This window comes from Podarcis raffonei, chromosome 15 (assembly GCF_027172205.1).
Source record: "Podarcis raffonei isolate rPodRaf1 chromosome 15, rPodRaf1.pri, whole genome shotgun sequence".
NCBI lineage: Eukaryota > Metazoa > Chordata > Lepidosauria > Squamata > Lacertidae > Podarcis > Podarcis raffonei.
Genome location: NC_070616.1, coordinates 42,404,549 through 42,430,112, shown reverse-complemented (window position 1 = coordinate 42,430,112; position 25,564 = coordinate 42,404,549). Strand labels below are relative to the sequence as shown.

The following is a 25,564-nucleotide window of genomic DNA, read 5'->3' as shown; positions in this document are numbered from 1 at the left end:
TTCTGTGCTGGGAAAGGACCGCAGCTCAGTGGCAGAGCACACGGCTTGAGGCAGAAAATCCTGTCCCTGGCACCTGCAGGCGATGGCTTGTGAATCTTAAAATTAAGTAGCCGGTGCTGGAAGGCTCTCCCGTGGAGACCCTGGAGTGCCCCTGCCAGTCAGAGTAGAGGGTGCTCAGCTGGATGGATAAGTGGTCTGACTTGCTGGAAGGCAACTTTTGATGTCCCTCTAATCCCTTCTATTGATTGCCACTCAGAATGGCCACATCCTGGGCAGCTGTGTTCCTGATCCCAGTATTGCATAGGTGGTCCTACATTGGAGGAGCTGCTCTGGCAGTTACTATGCTGCTGCTGCTGCAGCCTCCACATGGCTGACGTAGCACAGCTGCCAGGCTCAGGTAGTCTGGAACAAGCCTCACCCTTCCCAAAGAGGCAAAGTTTCTGACAAACTCCACTGTGGTGGAAGAAGTATAATGCAGATTCCTGCCGCCCCACTCCCTTGCAGTAGTAGTCGGAGACCTTGCCTGGCATTTCCATACAGCCCAGCTCCAGACAACACTTTTTCTATTTTGGTTATAGCATAATGGCAGCAACAATGGAGGGATGGAGGTGGCCTGTGTTGTGGTCCTCAGGCTATTCTAAACTGCTGCTGTCAATCATTCACAAATAAGGCCTCTGGATGTCTCACCCAGCTCCTACCCGTGGGAAACAAGCCCCCCTTCTCAACTTGGTAGCTGCTGCGTGGCTCCTCCTGCCCCTCATGCGCCAGGCCAGCTTGACCACCCCACATCGCTTGCTTTGCATCATTGCAGTGTGGACTTTGGGTGCCTTGACATACTGCTGGCTTTGGTTCCTGGTCAAATGATTACACTCATCACCTGCCGAAGGAACAAAGTGGCCAGCCCTAGCCAGGCTATGTGAACTGGCCGTTAGCCTCACAACACCCCTGTGAGGTAGGTTATACATGGGGGAAAGAATAACAGACAATGAAATCCTTCTTGTGCATTACTGCAAAACATCTAGAAGCAGTAAGCATCACCATCAAGTTATTCATATAGTACTTTGCATAGCTAAAATGTCTTTCCGTAATCCTCATTTTCCATGCAAAAAAAGGTCTAGTGACTCTTACTCTCTTTTTGCAGCCTGAAGTGGAGGATGAGAGAATGGGTTTGCTGTGGGAAAGATGAACCTAGCTTGCTTTTTAGTCTCTCCACTAGCGGACAATACAATTCTGATAGCACCGTGTGTGGGTCTATAATTCATTTCTCCAGTTATAGAAGTTTTTTTTATTTTCACACATCACACAAGGGAGGTGATGGAGAGGTTCTAAGAAGGGAAAGCTCCCAAATCACTCTTGTGTTCTCTGCCTGAGCTTTAGGTATCCTTTTAATTCCTTCACCCATTGTACCAAAACAAGTGGGGCATAGAGCGTGGTCTACCAATGGCTAGTAGCTATGGCAGAGCCTCTAGGGACAGATACAGTACACCTCTGATTTTTACCTTTTTACCTCTGATTACCAGGTGCTTAGGACAAATAGAGGACTGTTATCTTTGTTGTCCTGCTTTCTGAACATCCTGCAGCACCTGGCTGTCTGCTTCTGGAAGCAGAAGGCTAGACTAGATGAACTGTGGTCTGCTCCAGAGAGACAAGGTTGAACTAATTCTGTCTTGCAGTCCCATTCTTTAACCATGCAGCAGAAGAGTAAACAAAACAAAATGCAATAAAAGGACAGCAGCTGGTTCTAGTCACTGGAAATAACACAAATCACACCAGCTTTTTCTTTTCCTGGACAAAAGCACTTTAAAAGATTCAAGTAGGGTGTAGATCTGTCGGCACCTGTTGCAATGCAAGTGCATGGCCTCAAACAAACAGAGGCACATGTGCTCAGCACCATTATGCATTTACTAATGTGTGTGTTTTAAGCTCTCCCTCCCTGCGCCATCACAGGATAGCCTGACTTAATAAGAAGGGATGTGTGACCTCGAGGGCACAAAGCCATTAGTTTGGTAGTGGGTTTCTTATTTGCAGTATTCATGGTGGGGGTGGGAAGTGAAGGGGGGTGGCAGGAAGGTACGGGTCAAAGGAAAAATGTAGGCAAGGGAATAGCTTACTGTCTTAAAAAAAATTCACAGTCTAGTGGCATCAAAAACCAAGATATATGAAATGACTTGGCAGATTTTTCCTCACTGTGGTATCTCAAACCTTCTGTCAAAACTGAGTGTCAGAGGTGCTCTCAGAGGAGGAGGTGCCAAGGAGTGTGACAGTACAGGAAATTAATACGACAGAGGGCCTCAAGACCTTCGTGTGTCATGATTCTTCTGTTCTGCGCCAGTGGTGTAGAGTCGGATTTTTCAAATCTTTATCAAGGCAGAACACAAAGGCCGAGAAAGGAATTCCCTTAAAAATGAAAATATTTTGGCAGCCTCAGGCATCCTTTACGCAGGTTGTGGGCAGGTGGCGCTGCTGCTCTGTATGAACAAAGGTGTGATGAGAGCTTGCAAATAATTCCTTGTGAATAAGTTAGGGTCCCCACGAAGGGTAAGGAGGTCTTGCAGGTAGTGCAAAATCGTCATTCAGCTGGAATGGATGTGAAATAAGTGTCAACCCGTTTTCTTCTGCTGAACACCATAAAGTAGGCATGGAGCACACACTTGAAAATAACTTACAAAGCTAATTTTAAAAGTTCATAGTTGTTTGCTTGATTACTTTAGTTTTCTGTGCAGTGGTTAGGGAAATCTTGGGAAAAGGTATTCTTCCCTCCTTAAAAAGAGGCCAATTAAGACACTTGGTTGTTGAGGAGTCCATTGAAATCAAACTGTTCTTCTATTTCTTCACTGAAGGCATCAGCTGCAGTCGGGGTGAGGGGGAGAAAAAATGGGAAAAGACAGTGTCATAGGCAGTTTTGCTACCCGTGTCTGAAAGCAGAAAGCCGTGTGTCTAAATTGCCCCTTACTAGGGTTGCATTTCTTTTAAAAAACACGTTTCATTTGTTTAATTGTGTAAATTACTGTAGCATTTTTTGGTAACAAAGTGTAGTACATAAGTTAAATAAAACAAACGAATGAGAATTCAGATAAATAAGTTGCAAACAAAAACCAATTAATTTCACTTGCAGCCTGTACAGGTCACAGAAATGTTACAGGGAAATGTTACAGGAAGGAGTTAGGCTGAGTCTCCGCGCCTTGTAAACTGGAGACCCCACTGTGCAGGTCTGGATAGTAGAATAACTAAATATTTTGTGCTAGTTCTGGATGGAAAACACAGAAGCGACAAGCATATGAAGAACAGTCGTGTCTCCTCATAGAAAGCAATGGGAATCTAAATGGGGAGTTGTCTGTATTTTAAAACTGCCTATGAAATGTAGATTTTATCTGAAATTTGGTTGGTCCAGTGTATTGAAAGAGTAGTAGGATGCCTAGAAATGTCATGCCAACTGGGTGGAAAACTCCCAAGCAACAGACAGTGCTACAGGCCAAGTCTCACATTGACATCCATCACAAGAGGAAAATGAATGGGAGTTACAGAAGTGAATAAACTAGTGCCCATTAACTAAACAAATGTCATTCTAACAAATGAGTAATGAAATGGGGGGGGGGGCGGACAGAAAGGAAGGAATCCTTGTACACTCTGATGTGTGCACTCCAGTGTGGGCAACCTGTGCCCCTCCAGCTGTTGTTAGACTCCTGCTCCCGCCAGCCTGCCTGGTCAGGGTTCCCCTTTGCTTTACACACACCGCTGAATCACCCCCTTGATGCAAAGCTCATCTCTGCCGCTAGACTTTTCTCTTTTTCTTCTATAATAAACTTACCTATATGGCAGTTGTACATCCAGACCCGGTGAAGTTCGTACTTGCACTTGCACTTCATGACGTTATTGGAATAATCGGACTCTGCCACTTCTTTGTTTGGGTTGACAATGATCTGGGAAAGGACAGACACAGGGATCTTAGGGCCATCTTATCTCAGACATAGATCCTGATCCAGAAGTGGGGGGATTTCTTTGTGCAATCCAGGTGCTTCAATTGTGTTTCTGATTCAGGAACTGGGGCTGCATGTATTCAAACTATCCTGTTTGTGGAGGTGTAGAATATGCAATTCAATAGGTCTACTCAAAGTATGACTAATTTTGGAGACCACAGTTCTCTGCACTCTCTCACATCCTGTTTCTTTGTGTCTGAACTTTTTCATCCTTTTTGAGAACTTAACATCTCATATTAACAGCATAAATTAATAAAAACAATCTATTTCCCTGAAATTATTTGCTACTCATTCTACACAACTTCAGACACAATTGTTCACCAATTGGGCGGGTTAAACCCAAGTAAATATTATTTATTTATACACCACAGAATTTTTAAAAAACTAGATTATTTTATTGTGGTTTCATTATCATTTTTCAAAGACCTTGTTACTTATAAAAATAAAAATCATAAGAATAGTCATGAAGGCAAGAGGAGTACAAAAAAATAAAATAATAATAAAAGCTTAAAGCAAAATGAATAACATAAAATGTATTCCATGCTGCAATGCAAGGCTGATACTTATACCAAACATATCAAGTATTTATGAATAGACCTTGATATTTAATGTGACCACAGGCAGGAATTTTTCAAGTTGTCCTTTGCTTTCTATTTGCAATTAACTCTGAAGAAGTATCTTGAGAAATGCATATTATGGTTTTGTAGGTTGCCTAATGGTCAGTTCAAAAGTTGCAAAATATCTAGAGGGTTCCTAAATAAGGAACAGGGAACTGGTGTGGCCCTTAAGCCGCTGCTGGACTCCAGTTCCTCGGCACCAACCAGCATGGCTAGTAGCCAAGAATGGCAAGCAATGTAGTCCAACAGCATCTGCTGGTCCTAAGTCAGCCACCCTGTCCTAGAGCTGAAACACCATTCTTAACTGGCCCCTTTTATATGCCATTTAAACATGCAGTACTCCTCGCCCGGAAGCTGTACGCCGGTTCCCTCGGCCAATAAAGTGAGATGAGTGCCGCAACCCCAGAATCGGTCACGACTGGACCTAATGGTCAGGGGTCCCTTTACCTTTACTCCTTGCCACCACCTGCAACCTGAATGCTACTATCCACCTAAAAGGTTTACTGCCCCTTGGTTTTGGTGATGGCATGAACTGGCTCTTAGCTACTCTGATAGCACTCCAGAATCTGAAGAACCCCAGCCTACCCGGAAGAAGTATTCTCCTGGCACAAGATCTGTAATGTCAATCCACTGGCAGTCAATGTCATGCCGGTACACATCCCAGCAGCCAACCGTGATCCCTTGCTCCCCAAAATTGGCGCATTCATATTGCTTCTGGAAACCTAAAGGGGGAAAGGAAGCACATGTGAAAAACCGTCAGCAGCAGCAGCGTGGTGCCAAGAGGCCCTTTAGGAAGTCCTGGCTTCAGGTAAGTGTTTGGGCTGTAGAACTTGAAAGCCCAACCTTGTTGTGATGCCCCGGATGCTTAATTTACAGCCCCACCTCCCAGGTTAGTTGGCAGCGGCTATTTTCTCTCCTGTCCCCAGTCTTGCCAGGGGCTGTTATGCCTCCCCTCTAGTGCTCTGATGAAAGTGTCAAGCAAGTGGTTCCAAGTGGGGATGTACAATCCATGTGCGCATCTCGCGCATCTGTCCCCTGAGCAGCATAGAGATGACTGGGGCACCAACCATGCTTAAAGCAGAGCTTTAGGGGCCTCTGGAGCAGAACTTCCCTTTCCACCGAGTCTCTGCCTCACCACACTTGTCCCAATTGTGAATGAATACCGCCATCAATTTGCAACAGACCGAGGACTGCAACACAGCCATGTCAAGACAGCCAAGAATTCACATCAGTTCACAAGCTGAGACAAAAATCCTCACACCTTTGCATATGTTTTCTCATGATATACAATTTTTCACAAGCAATTTCACCCTAACTATATGCATTTTCACACGTTATGTTCAGGAATGTTTGCTTTGGGGGCCAAACCTTTTATCAATATACACAGTTTTGTATGACTCTTGTAAACAGCTTTGAGGTGGTTCCCCCCCCCCATCAAGCAAATTTTATGAAATAAATAATAAACTTTTTGTTGCTCCTGTAGACCTGCACTGTATCATTTGAAGAAGTGCAAATTTTGAAGGATTGTTACATTTCATTTTGTACGTATTCTGTCTTGAGAATCACGAATTCTTAAATGTGAATTCCACACCTTTCTCCACCCATCTTTAGTAGACCCCCAGTAGAAATGAGAGCAGAATGGGTTATTTTACATTGGAGTGTATTTCATGAGTATATTAGGAATGTATATACCGTCTAGGCATTCGCTGTCTTCCAAGCAGAAGCTGGCCTTGTGACCTTCCGCTACCTTTGTCCCGTTGAGGTCCAGCAGATCATAATGCGTGAACACTTCCATGCTGTGGTAATGCCTGCATGAGCAGAAGAAAGCAAACATTTTGATTAAGGACAGGTTCCATACTTCTACAGCAATGCTGCCCAGATTTATTGACAGCGCCAATGGGCGCGTACAACTGGGGTGTAGTTCCTCTTATTTTGGGAAGCAACTTCACCCCTTGATCTTCCTGCCTCGTGGGCTGTAGACTAACACATATCAAAACGTCATATAGCATATGCAATGCTACAGCCAAAGCAAGTCAACACCTTTATTCACTGGGAGGAGGAAATGCTGTTTTCCAGTAGGATTGGTGATGTGGAACCAGAAGCATAGCTCTAATTCCCTAGAGGACATGTGATCCTTTCCTTAACCAAGTTATTAGCAGGCATTTTTCAGACAATGCTCACTGGCCAGATCAGAATGTACCCTAAATGTGGGAATTTTGTAACAAAAATTTAGCCTTATAACATTAGTATAGAAGCAGGAAATTAACACCATATGCAGCCATTTAATCTGGGAATTCATGTTACTCTGACCCAGACAACAGCACATTTGAGTCCATGTGCCATAGCGCATTGCACAAGAGTGTATTAACTTATGGTCTGTGTGTGTGGTTTGGGAGCTGCACAGTCAGGGAAAAAACAATGCTGTCCAGGGTTGTAAAGACTGCGGAGCGAATAATTGGGTGCACTCTTCCCATCTTGGATCAAATCTATGCTTCCAGGTGCCATAAGAAAGCTGCAGAGATAGTGCAGGATAGTGCGCACCCCGGAAATGATCTCTTTCAGCTTCTGCCTTCTGGAAGAAGGTACAGGGTTATAAAGACTAGGACTAGCCGCCTGAGAAACAGTTTCTATCCAAATGCGATTTTGGTTTTAAACACAGTGTAAGGTAGTCTTTATGTGAGTATATTGTATTCAATTATGGGGTATCAGAGTTTTTAGGGGCTAACCAGGCTGGGATAGCTGGGATAGCAGGCTTGTGGGTTTTTGAATGTCTGATGTAGTTTTTTTCAATTTCGTTGTTCTGTATGGGACAATGACAATAAAGATTATTGTATCGTATCAAGCCAAGCACATGCTTTAGGAACACAAGAAGAGCCTGCTGGATCAGGGCAGAGGTCCGCCTGTTCTCACAGGGGCCAAGCAGCTGCCTCTGGGAAGCCCAAAAGCAGGATGCAAGTGCCAGAGCAATCTCTCCTGCGGCCGTTTCCAGCAACTGTTATTCAGACGGATACAGTCTCTGACCATGGAGACAAAAACATAGCCATGATGGCTAGTAACCACCATGAATTTGTCTAATCCAATGGGTGGTCATCGCTACCTGCTGGGGCAACAAATCTCATCATTTAATTCTGCCCTGTATAAAGAAGTACCGGGTACTTTCTTCAGTCCATCCTGAATCTTCCAACATTCAGTTTCATCTGATGTCCCTGAGTCCTAGAATTATGAGAGAGGGAGGAAAACTCCTCAACCCACTTTCTCCAAGCATAAGTTGAGACTCATCTTGTTTCTAAACCAAAATGCCCCAACTGCTGAAAGCTTTCCTCATAGGGGAAATTTCCACTCATTTTGTCCTCAAGGATTGGGAATATTCTGGCTGAGTGTATCGTAAGCCAAAGCACCTGAAGCAAAGAGGTCCAACTCTGCTCCGCTCAGGCTCAGAACTGGGCTGCTCAACCCATGTGGTAGTAAAACAGTTGACAAGCGTGTTAAGTTTCTTCACAAGAGCAAGTTGCAGTTATTCCAAATAACAAAATGCCAAAAAATAATCTGCACTCTGCTATGGGGCAAATTGTATTGTCAGAGGTCCACAGAACCTCACTAGAAGCACTCAGCATATCCGTTATATTTTTGCTGGGTCCTTTCAGAATATTTCTATTTTGGGTTGGGTTTCAATAACATACTGACAAATTAAAATTACACGATTAAAGTTGATTTGGCACTCTTGTGCAACAAACCTAGCTAGTTAGAAACCTGTGGAGAGGATGCTAAGGGAGAGCCATAGTGTCTCTCAAAGAGCCACTGTTCCCTGTTTTTTGCCTTCAAAGCACCTAGCACCAATATCCGCGAGTTAAGCCCTACACTCATGCAATGCTTGAGTATAGATGAATATTGAGATTTGTCCCATTTGGAAACCAAGCTCCTCTAATGGACACATCACAGTTTAAGGGAAGGGAAGCCAAGCAACTGAAAAGTGGAGCTCGCTTGCTCTTTTTCACTTGTAAAAATAGACCATGGCTTAATATTAAGCAGCTGATATTCAGTATCAGGTAGCAGCACCTAGTACATCCATCGTGTTTATTCTATTTAAATATGTTGACATAAGGGGAGGGGGGCATAAAGGGAAATTTTAATTGCCCTGGAATCACTGCCAGATGTTCTTTGGTTTCCTTTTACCTGCCTGTTAAGTAGCCTTCCCTGCCTCCCTGGTTTTGTATCCTGGACAAAAATGCTCAGGAACAGGCTGAGATGGTCAGGGAGAGGAAGAAAAATTTGAGATGTCCAAACTATTTACATTGAGGTTGGATGCTCAAAGTATTTCCAGTGCAAAAAAGAAAAAGAAATAAAAAACTTTAAACCTCAGGTCTGACTCCGTTGCTAAAATATGTCTGCTCATTCAGATACTTGTTTATATTATGGTGTTTACAGACTGGAAATACTGAAGAGGAATTGAGTCTGTATTCCTTAGTGCAAACAGAGACTGGCTTAAACACATGGATGGGCTACAGCTGCCTCACTTAACTCGAGCTTGTTTGGAAATGCCAGAGAGTCAGCGTGCTGAGGTGGGACTCCTCTTTCTTTTTCTTTTTCTGGTGGGCCCTGGGATTAAGCAGAAAGAGGCCTGTAGAACTCTTGACCCCCCCCCCCCCAGGTAGACGTGGCCCAACAGCCACCAGAGGCCGATAACTGTTATATGTTTGCAGCTGACTGAGTGCTGCAAAAATGGGGAGGATGAGGTCTGTCAAGGAGGTGGTGGGCCCCATAATGCTTGCTGAATTTGGTTTGGTGAATCACAAGTTATTCAGACCTGCGCTAGATGGGAAATGGGGCCCCTCCTGAAATGATGAACGCCTGCATAATTCAAGAAACTCACCCCGTCAGCCCAAAGATTACTGCTAGCACAACAGGACTCCCTCCCCCCTTCCACGCATGCCCAGCCCTCCCCAGAACGGCTTCAGAGGGGTGGAGGAGCCCCTAGAACTTAGGGGTTGCACAGGGAAAAGGGGGGGAGTCTAATTGTATTAACGGTAATCTTTGTGTTTATGGGACCCCAATTTAGTGCTACATTAGATGCAACATTACCAGTTGTATCCAACTAAAATCTATGAGCCTAAGTTAGTCATGTCTATTAACTTCAATGGATCTACTCTGAGTAGGACTAGCACTGGCTACAACCTTACATATCTTTGCTGATGAATATGGAGTAATGTAATATACTAGGTAATGGAGTATAAACTGGGAATATTACGTAACTTATTGAGAGTCTCATCAACAGATTGCTAAAGGGTTATTATATTGTTTTAAGGCACAAGTGCATTGGCTGATTTGGGGCTCCAGAGATAGGGGGTGCTTCCGCGTGGGGTTTAAAGCTCAGTCAAGGCTGCTCACACGTACAAGTTTCCCATAGTATCCAGAGAAAGCCACTTTCATCAAAATGCTACCCTGCATTACTTTCCCACTTTATTCAGGTTTACTGTTTCTGGAGAAAATCCTGTACATAAAAACAAACAAAAGTGTTGATTTTGGATTAAATGGGCAAAAAATATGGGGTGGCCTTTTGATAAGGATGATGTTGTGTGGAAGCTGCAGCAAACCTACATGCCTGAGCAGCAGTGAGTCCACAATGAACTTTTCCTGTGGAAGCCTCTCTGCCGAAGGCAAAGCTTCCCATTGCAGCAAGAGGCGAGTATTAGCTCCGTATACACTCATGCAAGTGCTGGGCCTGCTCTGAACATAATGGATGAAAGACTGGGATTCAAAACATATATTATTTGGTTTTTTTTAGACTGTACATCATGCTTTGAAAGGAATGAATGAATATCTGCGAAGAAGACTTGCTTTTTATCCCTGGTTTGCTTTTTAGGCATATTTAGAGTGGGGACAAGGATCACAGAACTGGATCCCCGAGCACTAGGTTCAAATACCCACTAAACCACACAGCACATGGTGCTAACCTAACTCTAGCCTTGGGCCAGCTGTTGTCTCTCAGCCTAACCCACCTCACAGAGTTCTTGTCAGGACCAGCTGGGTGGTGTCTGGTCTATCCAGTGCCAGCAGCGGCACATGACACCTCAGGCACCCACCGGGGGTCCCAACAAGGCCCATTTTGCCAACACCTGTCCTGCAATGGCCCTCCCACTTGCCCATGTCCACAGGCTCAGGTTTATCAAGCACCATCAGTGAGCGTTTTGTTTTGGAAGCCACCATTTTGATGTTCCTAAGATGCACTAGAACAATGCTATGCCACGGCATTGTGGGAACATCAAAATGGTCCCCAAAACAGATTTTGCAGTGATGGTGCTGCTCCGTGGGTGGTAGTTCACTGGAAGGCACTTCCCTAGAGCAGCCTTGGAAATCCCTGTGACCAGAGTGACTGCTTCCTCCATGCCACTCCTGGCCTATGTCATTTCAGGGGATGTAGAGGATGCCTCAATTACCCAATTAGGCTTAGTGGGGCCTAAAAATATATGCAGAAGAAATACTGAACCTAGCTCACTTGCTGCTGGCAGATGTGGACATTGAACCTGAACACTGAGTTCACAACCAGCGTTTTATCCACAGGGCTGCCCTACATTTCACATGGATCTTAATCTGCCTTTTATCAAATTTGCTGAGGCCAGAACTCTGACCACCCCAAGTTTTTTTCTACTGGGTAAATCCACAATGGTGGTGGTGAACAGCAAAGTCTTGCCTGTGACAGTCGTGCCAAATCCAGGAATGGCGTCCACTTTTGGGGCGGAAGTCAGCCTGTCCGTTGTTGTGGATCTGGGATGAGAAACGCAGGAGCCTCCTGTAGCCAGTGGAAATGGAGGTGTTGACAGCGGAGGAGGCCAGGCAATTCTCTTCCAGCGCACATTGCAGCATGAACATGGGACGGTCTTCCAGGTATGATGTGTATTCCACTTCCTTGGCATTGAGGACAAGGTCAGCTGCAGCTGGAGGCCAGAAAAGAAAGGGGACTCTTAGCCCCGACATACAGACTTTTCAGGCCAAATATGATGCCAGCACCCTTCATGTTGCATTAGCTGTGTTTTTCCGTACTGCACAGCTATGTTTTCCTATATATCACTATGCTTCTTACATCCATGGGTTTAGTGAGGTGGTCAAAAATGTTGTGTGCAGAGCATTGAAGAGTTCTGGATTCTTTTTTGTTAAAGCACAACATGAGATCATTTCTTTTTTTAAAAAAGTTAAAAGCTTCATTTAAAAAATCCCATGTTTCTCTAACAACAACAAAACCCCCAAGATCTCTTTATACCTCCATACACAGAGTTCTTGGGCAGCTTACAATTGTATGGTCTACTTGAGATCTGCAAAGCCCTAAGGGGAGGCCTTTATGGGACTACCTTGTAAGCTTTAAAGTGGAAGGCCTATTAGAGAACACAATCAATCACCAGAAAGACAAGCAAAACCACATACCACTCAGACACCTTTTAATTATAGCACAGTGAGAAAGAGACAAAACCACTAGGGATTATGGAGGAAAGTGAATCTCTTTTATGGCCCTCCCCATTTGCTGGACCTATTTGTCTTCAGTTTGGCAGATACAGTTTACTCTGGAGGAGCTCCTGTGCCTAGAAATTCCATCCATTTTGGCCAAGAGGAAAAAGTTGTGGATTTTTAGATCCCTTGTAGTAGTGAATGGGGGAAGAGACACCTTCCCTTTATGCAGAGATGCTCGGAACTCAGAATAATGATTTGAAGCAGAGAGAGCCCTGAGTGACTCAGAAACAGATCTTTTAAACAGAGTTTTAAAAATTCACCAATACAAGGCAAATCTCATTTATAATGGCAGCTGTCACAAAACAAAACAACAAAACAAAACAAAGATCCAGGGCAAAAAATATAAATGGGAGGTTTGTCTTTCTGGTACCTAGAAAAGGAAGTTTCACAACTCACTTTCTGTGCAGGAAACGCCAGCTGCAAAGCGCCCACCTCCTCTGGGGCAGAATACGTGGGTATCGTGGCGGCAGTGTGACAGGGCCATCTCTGTCCCAGAACACTTTGTCCCACTCATGAGAACATCACTGGTGCTCGTTTCTCCATACCAGTACCAGGTTTCCTAGCAGAAAACATAGCAATGGAAGCAGAATTTAATGCTAAAAAAAAAAAAGAACAATGTATGCTTTACAATAAAAAATAATAATAGCAAGTTCAGGGAAACATGAGATTTGTCATTTCTGAGGCTCCCAAGACCCAGCAGCCTACTTTGCATGGAACACTTGAAAATGCTGAAGGCAGCTTCAGACAATTTCTCATTTTTCTTTTTGAAGGTTAAGAGGCTCCCCATTAAGGATTCTGAAGGTCCTGGAGCTTGCAGCAACAAAATCATTAAACTGCGTGTTCTCCTGATGCTAATGTACAGCATTACTCCTGTGCTTTTACTAAAAGAGAGAAAAAATAAGGCACTGGTCCCTGCTCCCCATAGGAAGAGTGGCTTCAATATCCAACCTTATCAGTGCAAATGAAACTGGGGCCGCCCGGCCCGACTCCTCAGGCCACAACACCTCCGCATGATGCTGTTCTCAGCAAAATGTCACCCCACACACCCAGGCCCACTTCATCCACAATTACTGCTTCTGTTGGGTTTTACTTCTGTTTTACTTATCAGATTTCACCAGGGCTGGCAAATCTGAATTAAATGGGAAAGCAAAAAGTGATGACATTTTGATGCTGCACAAAACTTGCAGACACGATTAGCACCGAATACACAATCAATGGCAGAGTAGAAGCACCCTCAGGAGTCCGTGAGGAGCCCTTCAAGAGCTCTCTCCCGCAGGAGGCAGTGATGGCCAGCAGAGGATCAAGCAAACACACAGAGGATGAGCTACCAATGGCTACTAGCTATGGCAGCTACTGTCGCTGTCAGAGGCAAAAGGTGCTGCGCATCGCAGGGAGGCAGAGTGCTGCTACACTCAGGTTCCGCTTGTAGGCTTCTCACAGGCATCTGGTCAGCTACTGTGTAAGCAGGATGCTGGGCTAGATGGGCCTTTCTATTAAGAAAAATTTAAAAACTATCTTGTAACTACCCCTTGCTAATCATGTACGAGTCCCCCCCTACTAATCTAAATTGAGTTTGTTTTTTCTAAAAAGTCTGTGAATCACCTGTTGCATTAATCTGCCTTATAACTTCACACAGGCAGTGTCAGGACTCAGCTACATTAGTACCCCACAGCATTTTGAATGCATTATAAACATGCAGCACCAGATGGCGCAGTAGAGCACAAAACCTTTCTATGTGATTTTACATAGTGTTTTTATTCTTTTGTTCTAACAATTTACCGTATTTTTCGCCCCATAGGACGCACCTAGTTTTTTTGGGGGGAAATAAAGAAAAAAAATTATTTCCCCCCCCCAGGTGCGGGGCTGGGGTGGGGGAAGCCCAAGCTTCCCCCGACCCCAGCCCCCAGAACAGGCTGCTACCCACAAGCCGTGGGAGAGCTGCGCGAAGTCGCGCAGCTCTCCCACGGCTAGCGTAGAGCTGCGCGAAGCCTGAAGCTTGGGGCATGCTGAGCTCAGCGCGCCCCAAGCTTCTGAGTGTTGGCAAGCTCTCCTCTAGCCGTGGGAGAGCTGCGTTACTTCGCGCGGCTCTCCCACGGCTAGCGGAGGGCTGCGCGAAGCCCGAAGCTTGGGGCATGCTGAGCTCAGCGCGCCCCAAGCTTCTGGGTGCAGGCAAGCTCTCCGCTAGCCGTGGGAGAGCTGTGTCTCCCACGGCTAGCGGATAGCTTCCTGAAGCCTGGAGAGCAAGAGGGCTTGGTGCGCACCGACCCCCCTCGCTCTCCAGGCTTCAGCGAAAGCCTGCATTCGCCCCATAGGACGCACACACATTTCCCCTTCATTTTTGGAGGGGAAAAAGTGCGTCCTATAGGGCGAAAAATACGGTAATTTATTACTTTTCTCCTGTGTGTAGATCCACCCTCAGTCTGAATATATTTGTGGTTTTTGTAGCTATTGCTTTGTTCCTATTGATTATTGCTATTATTTACTGCATTTCTTGAATGCAAAGTGCTACACCTGCCACATCTACAACACTCTTATAAGAGGCCACTATGATCACCACCACGTCTCAGCTGAGGCCGAGATAAAGCACACGACTTCCCCTAGTGCATTCCAGGAACTGTAGCTTACTCTTCACAGAGCTACCATTGCTAGCACCGTTAACAAACTACACTTCCCAGGATTCTTTGGGGGAAGTCATAGTGTATATGCAGTCCCATAAAGTTTTGAAATTAAGGCTCCGCAGCTCACAGCTGTGAAAGTTACAGAGCTGTACTCTTTCCTCTTACAATTTCTAAGTACAGTGCTTAAGTACTTAACACGGGTTAAGTACTTAATTCGTTCCAGAGGTCTGTACTTAACCTGAAACTGTTCTTAACCTGAAGCACCACTTTAGCTAATGGGGCCTCCTGCTGCTGCCGCGCCTCTGGAGCATGATTTCTGTTCTCATCCTGAAGCAAAGTTCTTAACCTGAAGCACTATTTCTGGGTTAGCAGAGTCTGTAACCTGAAGCGTATGTAACCTGAAGTGTATGTAACCTGAGGTACCACTGTAAACTCAATGCATGCTGTCATTGTCCTGGCATAGTAGGGGGAACAACACATCAAAATGCTGTGTCAGTCATCACACATTCTTTACCCAAACATTATTTGGGGGGGGGGGGGAAATCTGCTACCATTCATTGTCTCTTGCAACCCCTAATTAAGCTCTCAAGTTTTTTTGCTACTATCTGCTACTTGGATCCAGGAAGCATCTATTTAGCAGCTGGATCCCAGACGGCTGACGTTTGCCCAAGAAGAATTAACTGAATTATGAACAAATTAAAATGCCACCTCCTTGAACTCACTGAGTAATGGAGACCTGGCACATGTCCTGGAAAACAGGCAACAGCTCAGTAAACAGCAAATCAAGCAGCTTGTCGTGCCTTTTTCTCCCATTGAGCTATGAACCAGCAAGCAGTCCAATCAAGGACTGGCCAGCCAGCAATGTAGCACCATTATTAATATGTCAGTACATCTGCATGAGAAACCCAGTGTGGACATGCTAATGCTGGAACTGTATCAGTATGAGTGAAGGGTTGCTTCAGAGCTGAAGAAGCAAAATGGTCTTGGTAGGGATGGATGGATGTCTGTTACTGGTCCATGTCAGTTTTGCATGTCCTCATTCCAAAGTCCACTATATTATGTTTCCACAGTAATCCATGATTAAAATAATAATAATTCTGCACACGAAGTCGTATTTAAAGAACAAGAGCCAAGTAATACATCCCATTGGTGCAGGGACTTTCTGTTGTGCAATGGAATGTTCCCCCTCGCTTCTCCCCATGTATGCCACACACCTTTCCCAAATCTGCTCCAGAGGGTTAGGGGAACACATTTAGGGGGAGCACAGGGGCAGAAGGAGAGAAGTTCCATTGTGTAAAATGAAACCCTTGTGTCAGTGGGAAATGATAGTTGACTGTTGCCTACTATTTCCTCACAAAATATGCATTCCTAAATATATTTATTTTTTCATATGCATTTTGTTACATTTTTGTTAAGTGAAGTACTGTATCACAACATTCCGAAGAATAACTGCATTCCAACTGCATGTCACTCTAAGTGCTGCAGATTAGCCCATTAAATTAGTTCTGGAATTCTCAAAGAATGGATTCCTCAAGCAGACCCACTCCAGCTGGACTTTCCTCCCCCTGCAAAAGGTAATCTAACATCAGCTGCCACATAGGAAGGATGCTGATGACTTGTTAATATTGTTTATTGTGTTTTTAAAATATATGACTGAATGTGACTTGTAAGCCACTTTGGTAAGATCCAAGGGTTATCTCAAACTATGTTCTACACAGAGTAGACACATTATAATTGATAGGACTAAGTAAGCAATGCCCATTAATTTCAATGGGTCTTCTCTGAGTATAAGTAACACTGGCTATAACCCTATACCCTGAAAGGCAATTGTAATAAATAAATAGCAAGCATCCTTTGCTGGGGACTGGCTTGGTCCTGCAAGACCTGGTCTATCCAATGAGCTGGAAGGTTGGGAAATGCAACAGACTGTTCTTGAAGGTTACTCCAACCATCCTAGCCTCTCCTCCTCCTCATCTGGTGGTCTGATGATGCAATTCATTGCAAATGCAATGATTCTGGGCTTGCTATAGCAATTGGGCAGCCAAGCTTTGAATTCTCAACTCCACCCTGAACACCACAAATCATCTATTAATTTATCGGCTTGATCTGTTTTGAGTCAGAAGTGCTGCCACAATAATATTGTTGCCTGTTATATAAACGAGGCCTCCCTTGCAACATCTGTGTGTTTGGAAGGACAACAGAAAGCTCACTCTGTAGCCAAGATGCACTTTTATAACTAATACCATGGAGATAGTTTGTAAAGTATTGGAAATTATTGAAAGTTACGATAAGACCCTGAAAAGCCACATCAATAGCAATTGAAAGCACCCATTATGCAATACTAACATACTTTTTTTGGACTGGGAGTGAAGTTTTCAGTGTAGTTTGGTTTTGGAAGAAGGGATGTCATTGATGCTTTAGCTGAGATTCCTGCATTTCAGGGGGCTGGACTAGATGGCCCTTGGGGTCTCTTCTAACTCTAAGATTCTATGAGAAGCCAATTGTGAATGGAGCCTATTGTCTAGCACCTGTGAGATCGCTAACACTCCAATTCCTGGAGCAGTTTTAAAAACATTATTATTTTAAAAAATCTTGCTAGCATACCTTCCTTTTTATTTAGTTCCACACAAACACCTCATTTAGTTCTTAACATTATTTTGTTTTTTTGTTTTTTTAAACTCCTTTTTGGTTTAAGCTATTTTTGAACTGAAATGTTTCTGAGTGGCTCAGATTTACTTTTAACTTAATGGTTTCTAATGCTTGAGAAATCACGTATGCGACCATCTTATTGAGCATCAGGCACACTGGCTTGCCCTTGCGATTGAGGGGGCCGGCACACGCACACCACACGGCATGCTGATGTGTCGCACGCACATCGTGGGACGTGCCGATGAGCCCCACCACCACATGACTTGACATGTGACATGAGCATGTAGGGAAGTGTGTGCATGAGTGATGTAAGCGTGTTGCGTGGTGCATGCACATCACCATGGAATACTGAAGGGGCTCAGCCCCCTCCTTGAAATTTTTTGGGGGGCCCTTGGCCCCTCGGCTCCCCCTAGATGGCACCCCTGCTGAGCATGCAGGAGAGGCATGTGTGTGTGTGTGTGTGTGTGTGTGTTTGTGAAGTCTGACAGCTAAGTCAGCACTGAACTCGCTGGCAAGCAAAAGACACATTGTGAAGTCTCTGGTAAAGGACCCCTCGCGACTGCTGTTAAGACATTATGCATGTCCTCACACTTTCAGCCATGAGAATTAAAGGTCTTTTTACAGGAGACTGAAATTGGCTTTCTCTCTATCTGATTGGCAGCCCACATTCCTGTATTTACTACATAGGAAGCTGCCTTATACCAAGTCGGACCATCAGTCCATAAAGCTCAGTATTGTCTACACTGGCTGGCAGAAGCTCTCTGGAATTTCAAACAGCATTCTCTCCCAGCGCTACATGCTTCTCGTAGTTGAGGGAGACTGAAACTGTGACCTTTTACATGCAAAATGTGCGCCCTGCTTCTTAGCTTCGGCAACATGTGGTATAAATGCAAGAAGGGCTTCAGATTAGCACTATTGTCCTCTTTGCGCAAGATCCAAGGCAGGGAGGACATCGTAAAAGGATATGCTTCTGAAGGGTGAATGAACTGTACGTACCATCGCTTCTGTAGCAACACACGGTCTAGTTAATTACACTGCCAACGGCCCCCTTGACTGGCTGCACACACATATGCATAGGGTGCGCCCTGTTCCACACACAAGGGTGGCCGTATATTCCAATCAAGGGTGCAGCCTGGAGGAACACAAGGGCCTTTTCTCTTGCAAGTATCAGTAGCCCCGGCCACAGGAAATGCCCCACATCAAACAGCACTGGCCCTGCTTATGTCAACACAGCTGAGAGATCGGAAAGCATGGTGTTCCATGGATGTAGTTGCCCGCAACTCTTGAACTAGGAGTTGGCAGCCACACAAGAAAATAAACCAAATCTCCAAAGTGAGGCCTTCCAGCTCCAGTTTTAAGAGGAACACACAGTAGACTGTAGCGCTAGCTCCCTTGCTGCCACCTCCCCTAGCCTTGACAATGAAGGTGTGTTTTGGCACCAGCTTATTTCCTGGGGAAATGTCCCAGAAACACTTGGTGCTTTTTTGCAACACATTGGGGGTGGGGTGGGGTCACCAAAGGGAGCTCCACTTTTGGCTACTGTTGCAAAAGAGAATTCCTCATTTAAGAAGACCTCACTTCCCAGCAGCGTTCTGCATAAACGCTGAACAATGTCAAAGGCTGTGGATGCAGCCCTGCTCATTCTGCCCCCAGTGCACTCTCACTGCTAATCTAACATCTAACCTGTCCTTTCTTAGGAAATGCTGCATTTTGATGCGTTTCCCCTCAAAGTAGCTTTGATCTGAATTGCGAAAAACAATGAGCTAGAAAGGAACCAGGTGTTGTGAACTTTCTGGGTCAGCTAAAGTGGAAGGTTCCACTGAGGTCAGGGGGCCAATGCAATTGCAGTTTGCACAACTCTCTGCAGAGGAGAATCACAAGTTGCCCCCTTGGCAGGAAACCCAAAGCGTGGATGAAGAATAGCAATGTTTCCTTGAGCGGAAAATGCTTGAGTACAGCATCAAGTAATGAGCAATAAGTGTGAATTTAAGTCTTAAATGACCCAGGAAATTAGGGCCTTGTCACAGCATTCAAAAATATATCAGAAAATAAGCGGGTGGCTGCATAAAAGAGGGGCCTGGGTTTGGGAAGAGCTGCTGACACTTCTCCGTAAAATAGAACAATCCCCATTTATGTAACTCCCGGAGCTCCTTAGAGGAAGGGTGGCATACCAATGTGATTAATCAATAAGCTCCATGACAGCTGATGGCAGGCAAACTGAAGCCAGAGGCCCAGGAGGGAAAGGACTTCAGGCAATGTGGATATTAAGGCAGGTGTGTCCTCTTAACAAGCATGGAACTAGCTCTGCGCAGCACCTGTGGATGTGGTACCTTCCTCATCCCAACCAAAAACACTCACCAAAATATGGGTGGTCTGCTTCTCGTGTGGTTGGACATGATTTCATCTTAAACATTCTCCTGGGGTTCTTTCATTGCTGTATTACATTTTACTTGTTGCTGCAAAGCTATTACCGCATTTTTCGCCCCATAGGACGCACCTTTTCCCCTCCAAAAATGAAGGGGAAATGTGTGTGCGTCCTATGGGGCGAATGCAGGCTTTCGCTGAAGCCTGCAGAGCGAGAGGCGTTGGTGCGCACCGACCCCTCTCGCTCTCCAGGCTTCGCGTAGATCTCTGCAAGCCGTGGGAGCCCCCAAAAAACTAGGTGCGCCTTATGGGACGGTGCGTCCTATAGGGTGAAAAATACGGTATACTGTCCACTTTCTACCACAGTTGCTTGTCTTAATACTTCAAGAATTTTCAATGAATACTGTAAGACCATATAGCTTATTTCACAGAGACATTGTAACTCTCCTGCAGTGACCTAAAACCAACATTACTACTTTCTCCCCATCAGTACAAGTTGCTCTTAAAGAAGAACTGGATTATTTGGGTATAGATGAATGTTCAGTTTCCATGACCCATTTCAAGTCTCACATGGTCCAATAATTTTAGGCCTCCCTAGTTTGGCCAACTTTTAATACAAATGAGGTTACGATTCTCTGATGTATGACTAGAACATTCCTTAAAAGCAGAAGTTAAAGCTGCTTGTAGCTCATGCTATTGGAATTAAGAGTCTTTGAGGTTAAGGTCTACAGACAGCTGTGCTGCTTGTACACATTGCAGCCATGTGAAGCTCCAGGTGGTTCCCGTCATGCATATGAAAACCTCAGTGCACTGTGGACCAAAAGGTGAGTGTGCCCCTAGCAAAGGAAGGGGAACCTGAGGCCCTCCAGGTTGTTGAACTAGGGCTCCCATCACCCCTAACCACTGGCCAAATGGACTGAGGTTGGTAGGAACTGGAGCCCAACAATATTTGGGAGACCACAGTTTTCCATCCCTAAAATAGGGATGCAGCCACAATTTTGTCTTTCTTCCTAACTTTTTAAAAGAAAGGAAAGGAAGATAGGAAGGAGAGAATAATGCAGAAGTATGGGGGCATGGAAAGAGAGATGGAGACAGCCAGATAAAGAAGGCAAACAAGTATAATGAAAAATGATAAGTGGTTCCCATGTAGCAGGTTGGTGTTCAGATTGGATCCTAGGTAATATTGCTCTTATCCCATTGGCCCACTAGGAAACCAGCCAAGAGTTATCAACACACCTGGAAGGCGTGGGCAGCATAGCCAAGGCCCAGCTGGCGACAGACCACCATGGCTTCTATCGTGCCCCATTTGTCACTGCAGACTGTGCCCCACTTGAGTGTGCCGTTGAGCTCCCGGAGGACTTCCACCCGGCCTTCGTAGGGCGTGCGGCCACCACTCAAACGTATCTGTAAATTATAAAAGAAGAAAAATAAAAAGTGATAGCTCCTGTCACCAAAAGAAAACTGGTCCTGTGCAAACAACAAAGGGAGCAAAATTCATTTCCTGTTGAAACATGAAACTTAGAAACTCAAATCAAATTGTTTGTGCCAAGACAGAGGTAGAAAGTAGTTTTTTGTGTTTCTGCGCTGGGATAGATATGAAAACCTTTCGGACCAGAGCTGCTGATCTGATGCCAGTTCTAAGAAAGCACAAGACAAACCAGAGTGTGGACAAGCCTTAGTCATAGCAGCTCTGTACCGCCTGCCGTGTCGGAGGTGGTGGCCTCTGAATACTTTGTTAGCAATGGAAAGCATTCTGCTCAGGGCCTGCAGGCTTCCCAGCAGCATCTGGCTGGCCCTTGTGAGAACACGATGCTGTTCTAGGTTGTCCTTTGGTCTGATTTACCAGGGCTCTTCTTATGTTCCTAAGTAAATCCCACTGAGTTCAATGCAGCTTGCTCCCAAGGAAGTGTGCACAGGGCAATTCTACACAGAGCACTAAAACGGGGAAAGGAGAAATGCAACAAGAACAGTCCCAGGCAAATTAACTTATTAAAAGTCAGTAGCATCTCCCTGCCTGGCCTGTGTGATTTCTAACAGCTAACACAGTTCTGTCTCTACTTGACTTGCAAGCATCCAGATAATCATCCAAAGACCCCTGGTTTTTAATGGCTGAATTGCACAACGGGCTCATCCACATGTCTGTTTTTCCTGTTCCTAGAAAGCACAAGGCTGAGTGGTTTTTCACGTGTTTGGTGCTTTCTAGGCACAGGGCTGAGCAGTTTTGGCTTTGCGCCACTGCTTTCCCCTGGAAAGCCAGCTCTTTAGAACTAAATTGGAACAAAATGCAACCTGTGGGAAAGCCCAGTTGCCATTTGTTCCAATTCAGTGGTTAAGCAGCAGGGCAAATGGAGGTGTGGATAAGCCCAATGTTGATATAGTTTATGCAGAACTATGGGCAAGGTCACTATGCTGGGATGTGTGACAACATTCTCAAGTTCAATAGTGATCAGAGCTTTAAGTGTCCAGAGCGGCACTCCATTCACTTAGAGATTAGTTGGATTTAGCGACCTTCAGGCCTCCTCTGGGACCTACAACTATGAATTGAACCTTTTACAATTGGCTCTAATGCTTCATCAGTGGGTTTATGGACTGAGATGATTGGGAGTTGCTTGACTTTTTGCTTCCTGAACTTTCCACTTCTCCACATCACTCATTATGGGAACAGCTTTTAAATGCCTTCCTTGCCCATCTGTCCCCCACCCCCTTAATGCAAATGCAATTGCAATTGCATATTGATTGGTGGTTAATTTACCATTAGCTGTGTACCATTAGCCTGGGAACTTTGCTGTTACTTTTGATTTTAGCAGACTTGTGGACTGGCCACCCCTCAGGATCAGGTCTCAGAGTCTGCCCCCTTCCCCCAGGACATGGGACCTGGGTTTAAGAAAAGCCTTGTACAGTACATTACAGAAGTTGCAGTGCCTCTTTGGCTGAGGGTCTGAAGCAGATGTTGATGTGATCTATGCCTAAAGGAATCTCTAGTGCCGAGTATTACAGAGATGGGCCCAAATGTTTAAGTTAGAGAAGGGCTTCAGATCAACTCCAATTGTCTGGTATAAGGAAGCTTCCTTAGTGTCATTTAAAGTTGCATATTTCAGAAAGTTTTAATGCTACCAGCAGTGAGAAGCACAGGAGTGTTTATGAAGCACAGATCTTGAGGAATGACTAGCATGCTGCTCTATGTTCTGCTCTCTGGGTCTAAAAGAACACAGATGTTAAAGTGAATGGAACAAGTAGAGTCTGGCCAAATGATCAGGATACAAATCCCACAAGTTCAGTGGCCTGCCTGCCAGCCAAGATCTTGAGCCAACATTTGAAGGTGACCTCAATGTGAAGGGCTGAGCAAAACCTCTTCTCATTCTCATTAAAACTAAATACATATTTAGTAACACTTTTAAGAAGTAGTCTAAAGCATCACCTTGGGGTGGGGTGGGGACACAGTAGCTGAAGAGCCTATGCACATTATTGGTCTCTAGCCATCTGTGGGCCCAGGCTGCCAAGCACTGGATCCAGCTTTTACTGTGCATTGACAAATGCATTATTTGAACATCTGCAGTGAGGTTGAATCTCACATGATGGCTTCTTCAAGTGGCTGCCATTTTGCCAATCTAGTACTGCAATGCAGCACATCAAGTGCCCAACTGCATCAGACTCAAGTACCATCTAGTCAAGCACCCTGTTCTCATAGTTGGAAGCCAGATGTCAGTGGGAAGCCTGCAAGCAGAATGTGAGTGGCCACACCACTCTTCATTTCACAAAATTTGCTTGGAAGGGACCTGCACATGTTGCCCCGTAGCTTTATTTCTAGACCTCTAGGAGGGTTACAGACCAACTTTTAAAAAAGAACAGAAAACCCACAGTCTTGGGCATCTGCCTAGGGACGCCATTGGAAGCTATCTTAGCCACCTTGGGCAACAGGTTGGCAACTCCTGCTCTGAACCAACCCCAGGTCTGATCTGTTCTGCAGAGCAGCATTAGCAATACACAAATACATGAGGGTGACAACGAGTCTCATACAAATACAAATGGCTGCCCATTTGCAAATATGTTAGCACCATGAACCATAGGACTGTAATAGATTTTGTCCTTTGCTTCAGCCTAGACTGGAGTTGCCCTTAGCTCCTTGACCCATACGACTCTGCTGCTATGATCCCTCCAATACAGGTGAACAACAAATCCACAAAGACATTCCCAAGTGTTCTTCTGCCCCAAAGCACATCCCTTGTGTTTCCTTAGCAATACTAGTGAACAAGCAAGTTGTATCCCAATAATATTATTCTAGATTGAAGGGGAATAAAGGTAAAGGGACCCCTGACCATTAGGTCCAGAATAGCTCAGAGTAAAAACCTCCAGCACTCTTCTGGACATTTTGATTGTGGCTATACTATTTTGTGCTTCTAAAATTGAAAGAAGCCTATTTTCTTGGAGTTAATGATCAATGCATGACATGTGGCATACCCAGGGGTTTTTTCAGCCGGAACTCACTGGAACTCAGTTCTGGCACCTCTCAGGTGGGCACCATTGCCGTTCTAAAACAATGAGGAAGGTTCCCATAGTGAGTTCCGGCACTTCCTTTTCTAGAAAAATAGAACTGGGCATACCTGATGAAGGAAGTAACATTGATCAGAAAGCCATGGGCACAATCTGCTTGGAAGTTCTCCTGCACCATCCTTGAGACCTCCTTTTGACTAGAGATACAAAGACTTCAACCCTGAGATCTTCAGAATGCACAACTCTTGTCTACTATTGAGCTCTGGATCTTGATATGACCAGGCAAGGGATGGAGAGCTCTGCATTCAGGTTAATGTTGCATGACTCCTGCTATACTCCAGCTTAAGTACTGCAGCCTTGAGGATAAAAAGACTACGCCATGTTTTTCCTTCCCTCCTGCTACCACTTTGTTCAACATCTTGTGTGATGAAAAGTGCAGGAGAATTCAAAAAGCTTGCTCAAAACTTTCTGACATTTTGGCTGATCCTAATAAAGCTGTTGTGGAACTGTGGATTTTGGATTTCACCCACAGTGGGAAAGTTTTGATGTCATACTAAACCCTAGTTTAGCATAACAAAGACCTACTTCGGATACCCCTAGGTTTGCTTACTCCCACCTCTTTTCTCTTCCTTTGGTGCTTAAATGCAGCTACTTGTTTCATAAACTGACAACCTGTGAATCATGGGTTATGAAGCTAGTTTGTTTTATTTTTAAAAAACCACAGTAAACATTAGCTACAGCTTAGGTTACCTACGGCAAGCTAAACTGTGGTTAAGGGAAATTGGAAACCAAAGCCATGCTAGAGGAGAGGCAGGCAGGGCAGCATGCAAGCCCTTCCCTCGAACTCATCTAGGTTCATTCTTGGCATGTTCAACTATGGTTTAGTGTGACATTTCAAAATTGCCAGCATGGTTTGAACTTTCCAACTTTTGCAGTAGCTGTGGAAAAGGGTGCTGGCTTTCTGAAATATTCCTGTGAATTAGCTCCTGTGAGTTAGCTCAGAGTTTATTTTCACACTTGCTTGTGTAGGGGAACTGTTGCTTGTGGAAAATATCATAAATACCAAAAAAAAGGAAGAAAAATGGTTCTCCCATTATAGACAAGACAGCTCTGTTCCTTACCTGGTTTTGGAATCCCATAGCTGGAACATTGCATCTAACAGAAGCATCTTCTTCATGAGTGCAACTTCCTAACTGGGTGCTGAATTTGCAGTCTGTGAAAGACTTTTCAAATCCTTTGCAATTTGCTTCAGTGACATGAATGGGGCCCATACCTTGAAGAAGAAACAACAAGTAAGATGAAGAAACATTGGATTTCAGATATCATACTTCAGAACTCTAGACTTATC

General features: G+C 44.8%; 1 protein-coding gene across 1 annotated transcript in view; it reads right to left on the bottom strand.

Annotated features, from left to right (window-relative positions):
* Window positions 1-2,479: 2,479 nt before the first annotated feature.
* Window positions 2,480-25,564, bottom strand: part of LOXL2 (lysyl oxidase like 2) — a 74,992-nt gene continuing 51,907 nt past the window's right edge. The window contains exons 7-14 of the mRNA XM_053366997.1: window positions 25,338-25,489; window positions 20,962-21,129; window positions 12,491-12,653; window positions 11,283-11,526; window positions 6,287-6,402; window positions 5,180-5,316; window positions 3,809-3,920; window positions 2,480-2,847 (exon numbers count right to left, since the gene is read on the bottom strand). Coding sequence (XP_053222972.1) covers window positions 2,777-2,847; window positions 3,809-3,920; window positions 5,180-5,316; window positions 6,287-6,402; window positions 11,283-11,526; window positions 12,491-12,653; window positions 20,962-21,129; window positions 25,338-25,489 — 1,163 coding nt within the window. The 3' untranslated portion in view covers window positions 2,480-2,776. The remainder of the gene's footprint in view (window positions 2,848-3,808; window positions 3,921-5,179; window positions 5,317-6,286; window positions 6,403-11,282; window positions 11,527-12,490; window positions 12,654-20,961; window positions 21,130-25,337; window positions 25,490-25,564) is intronic.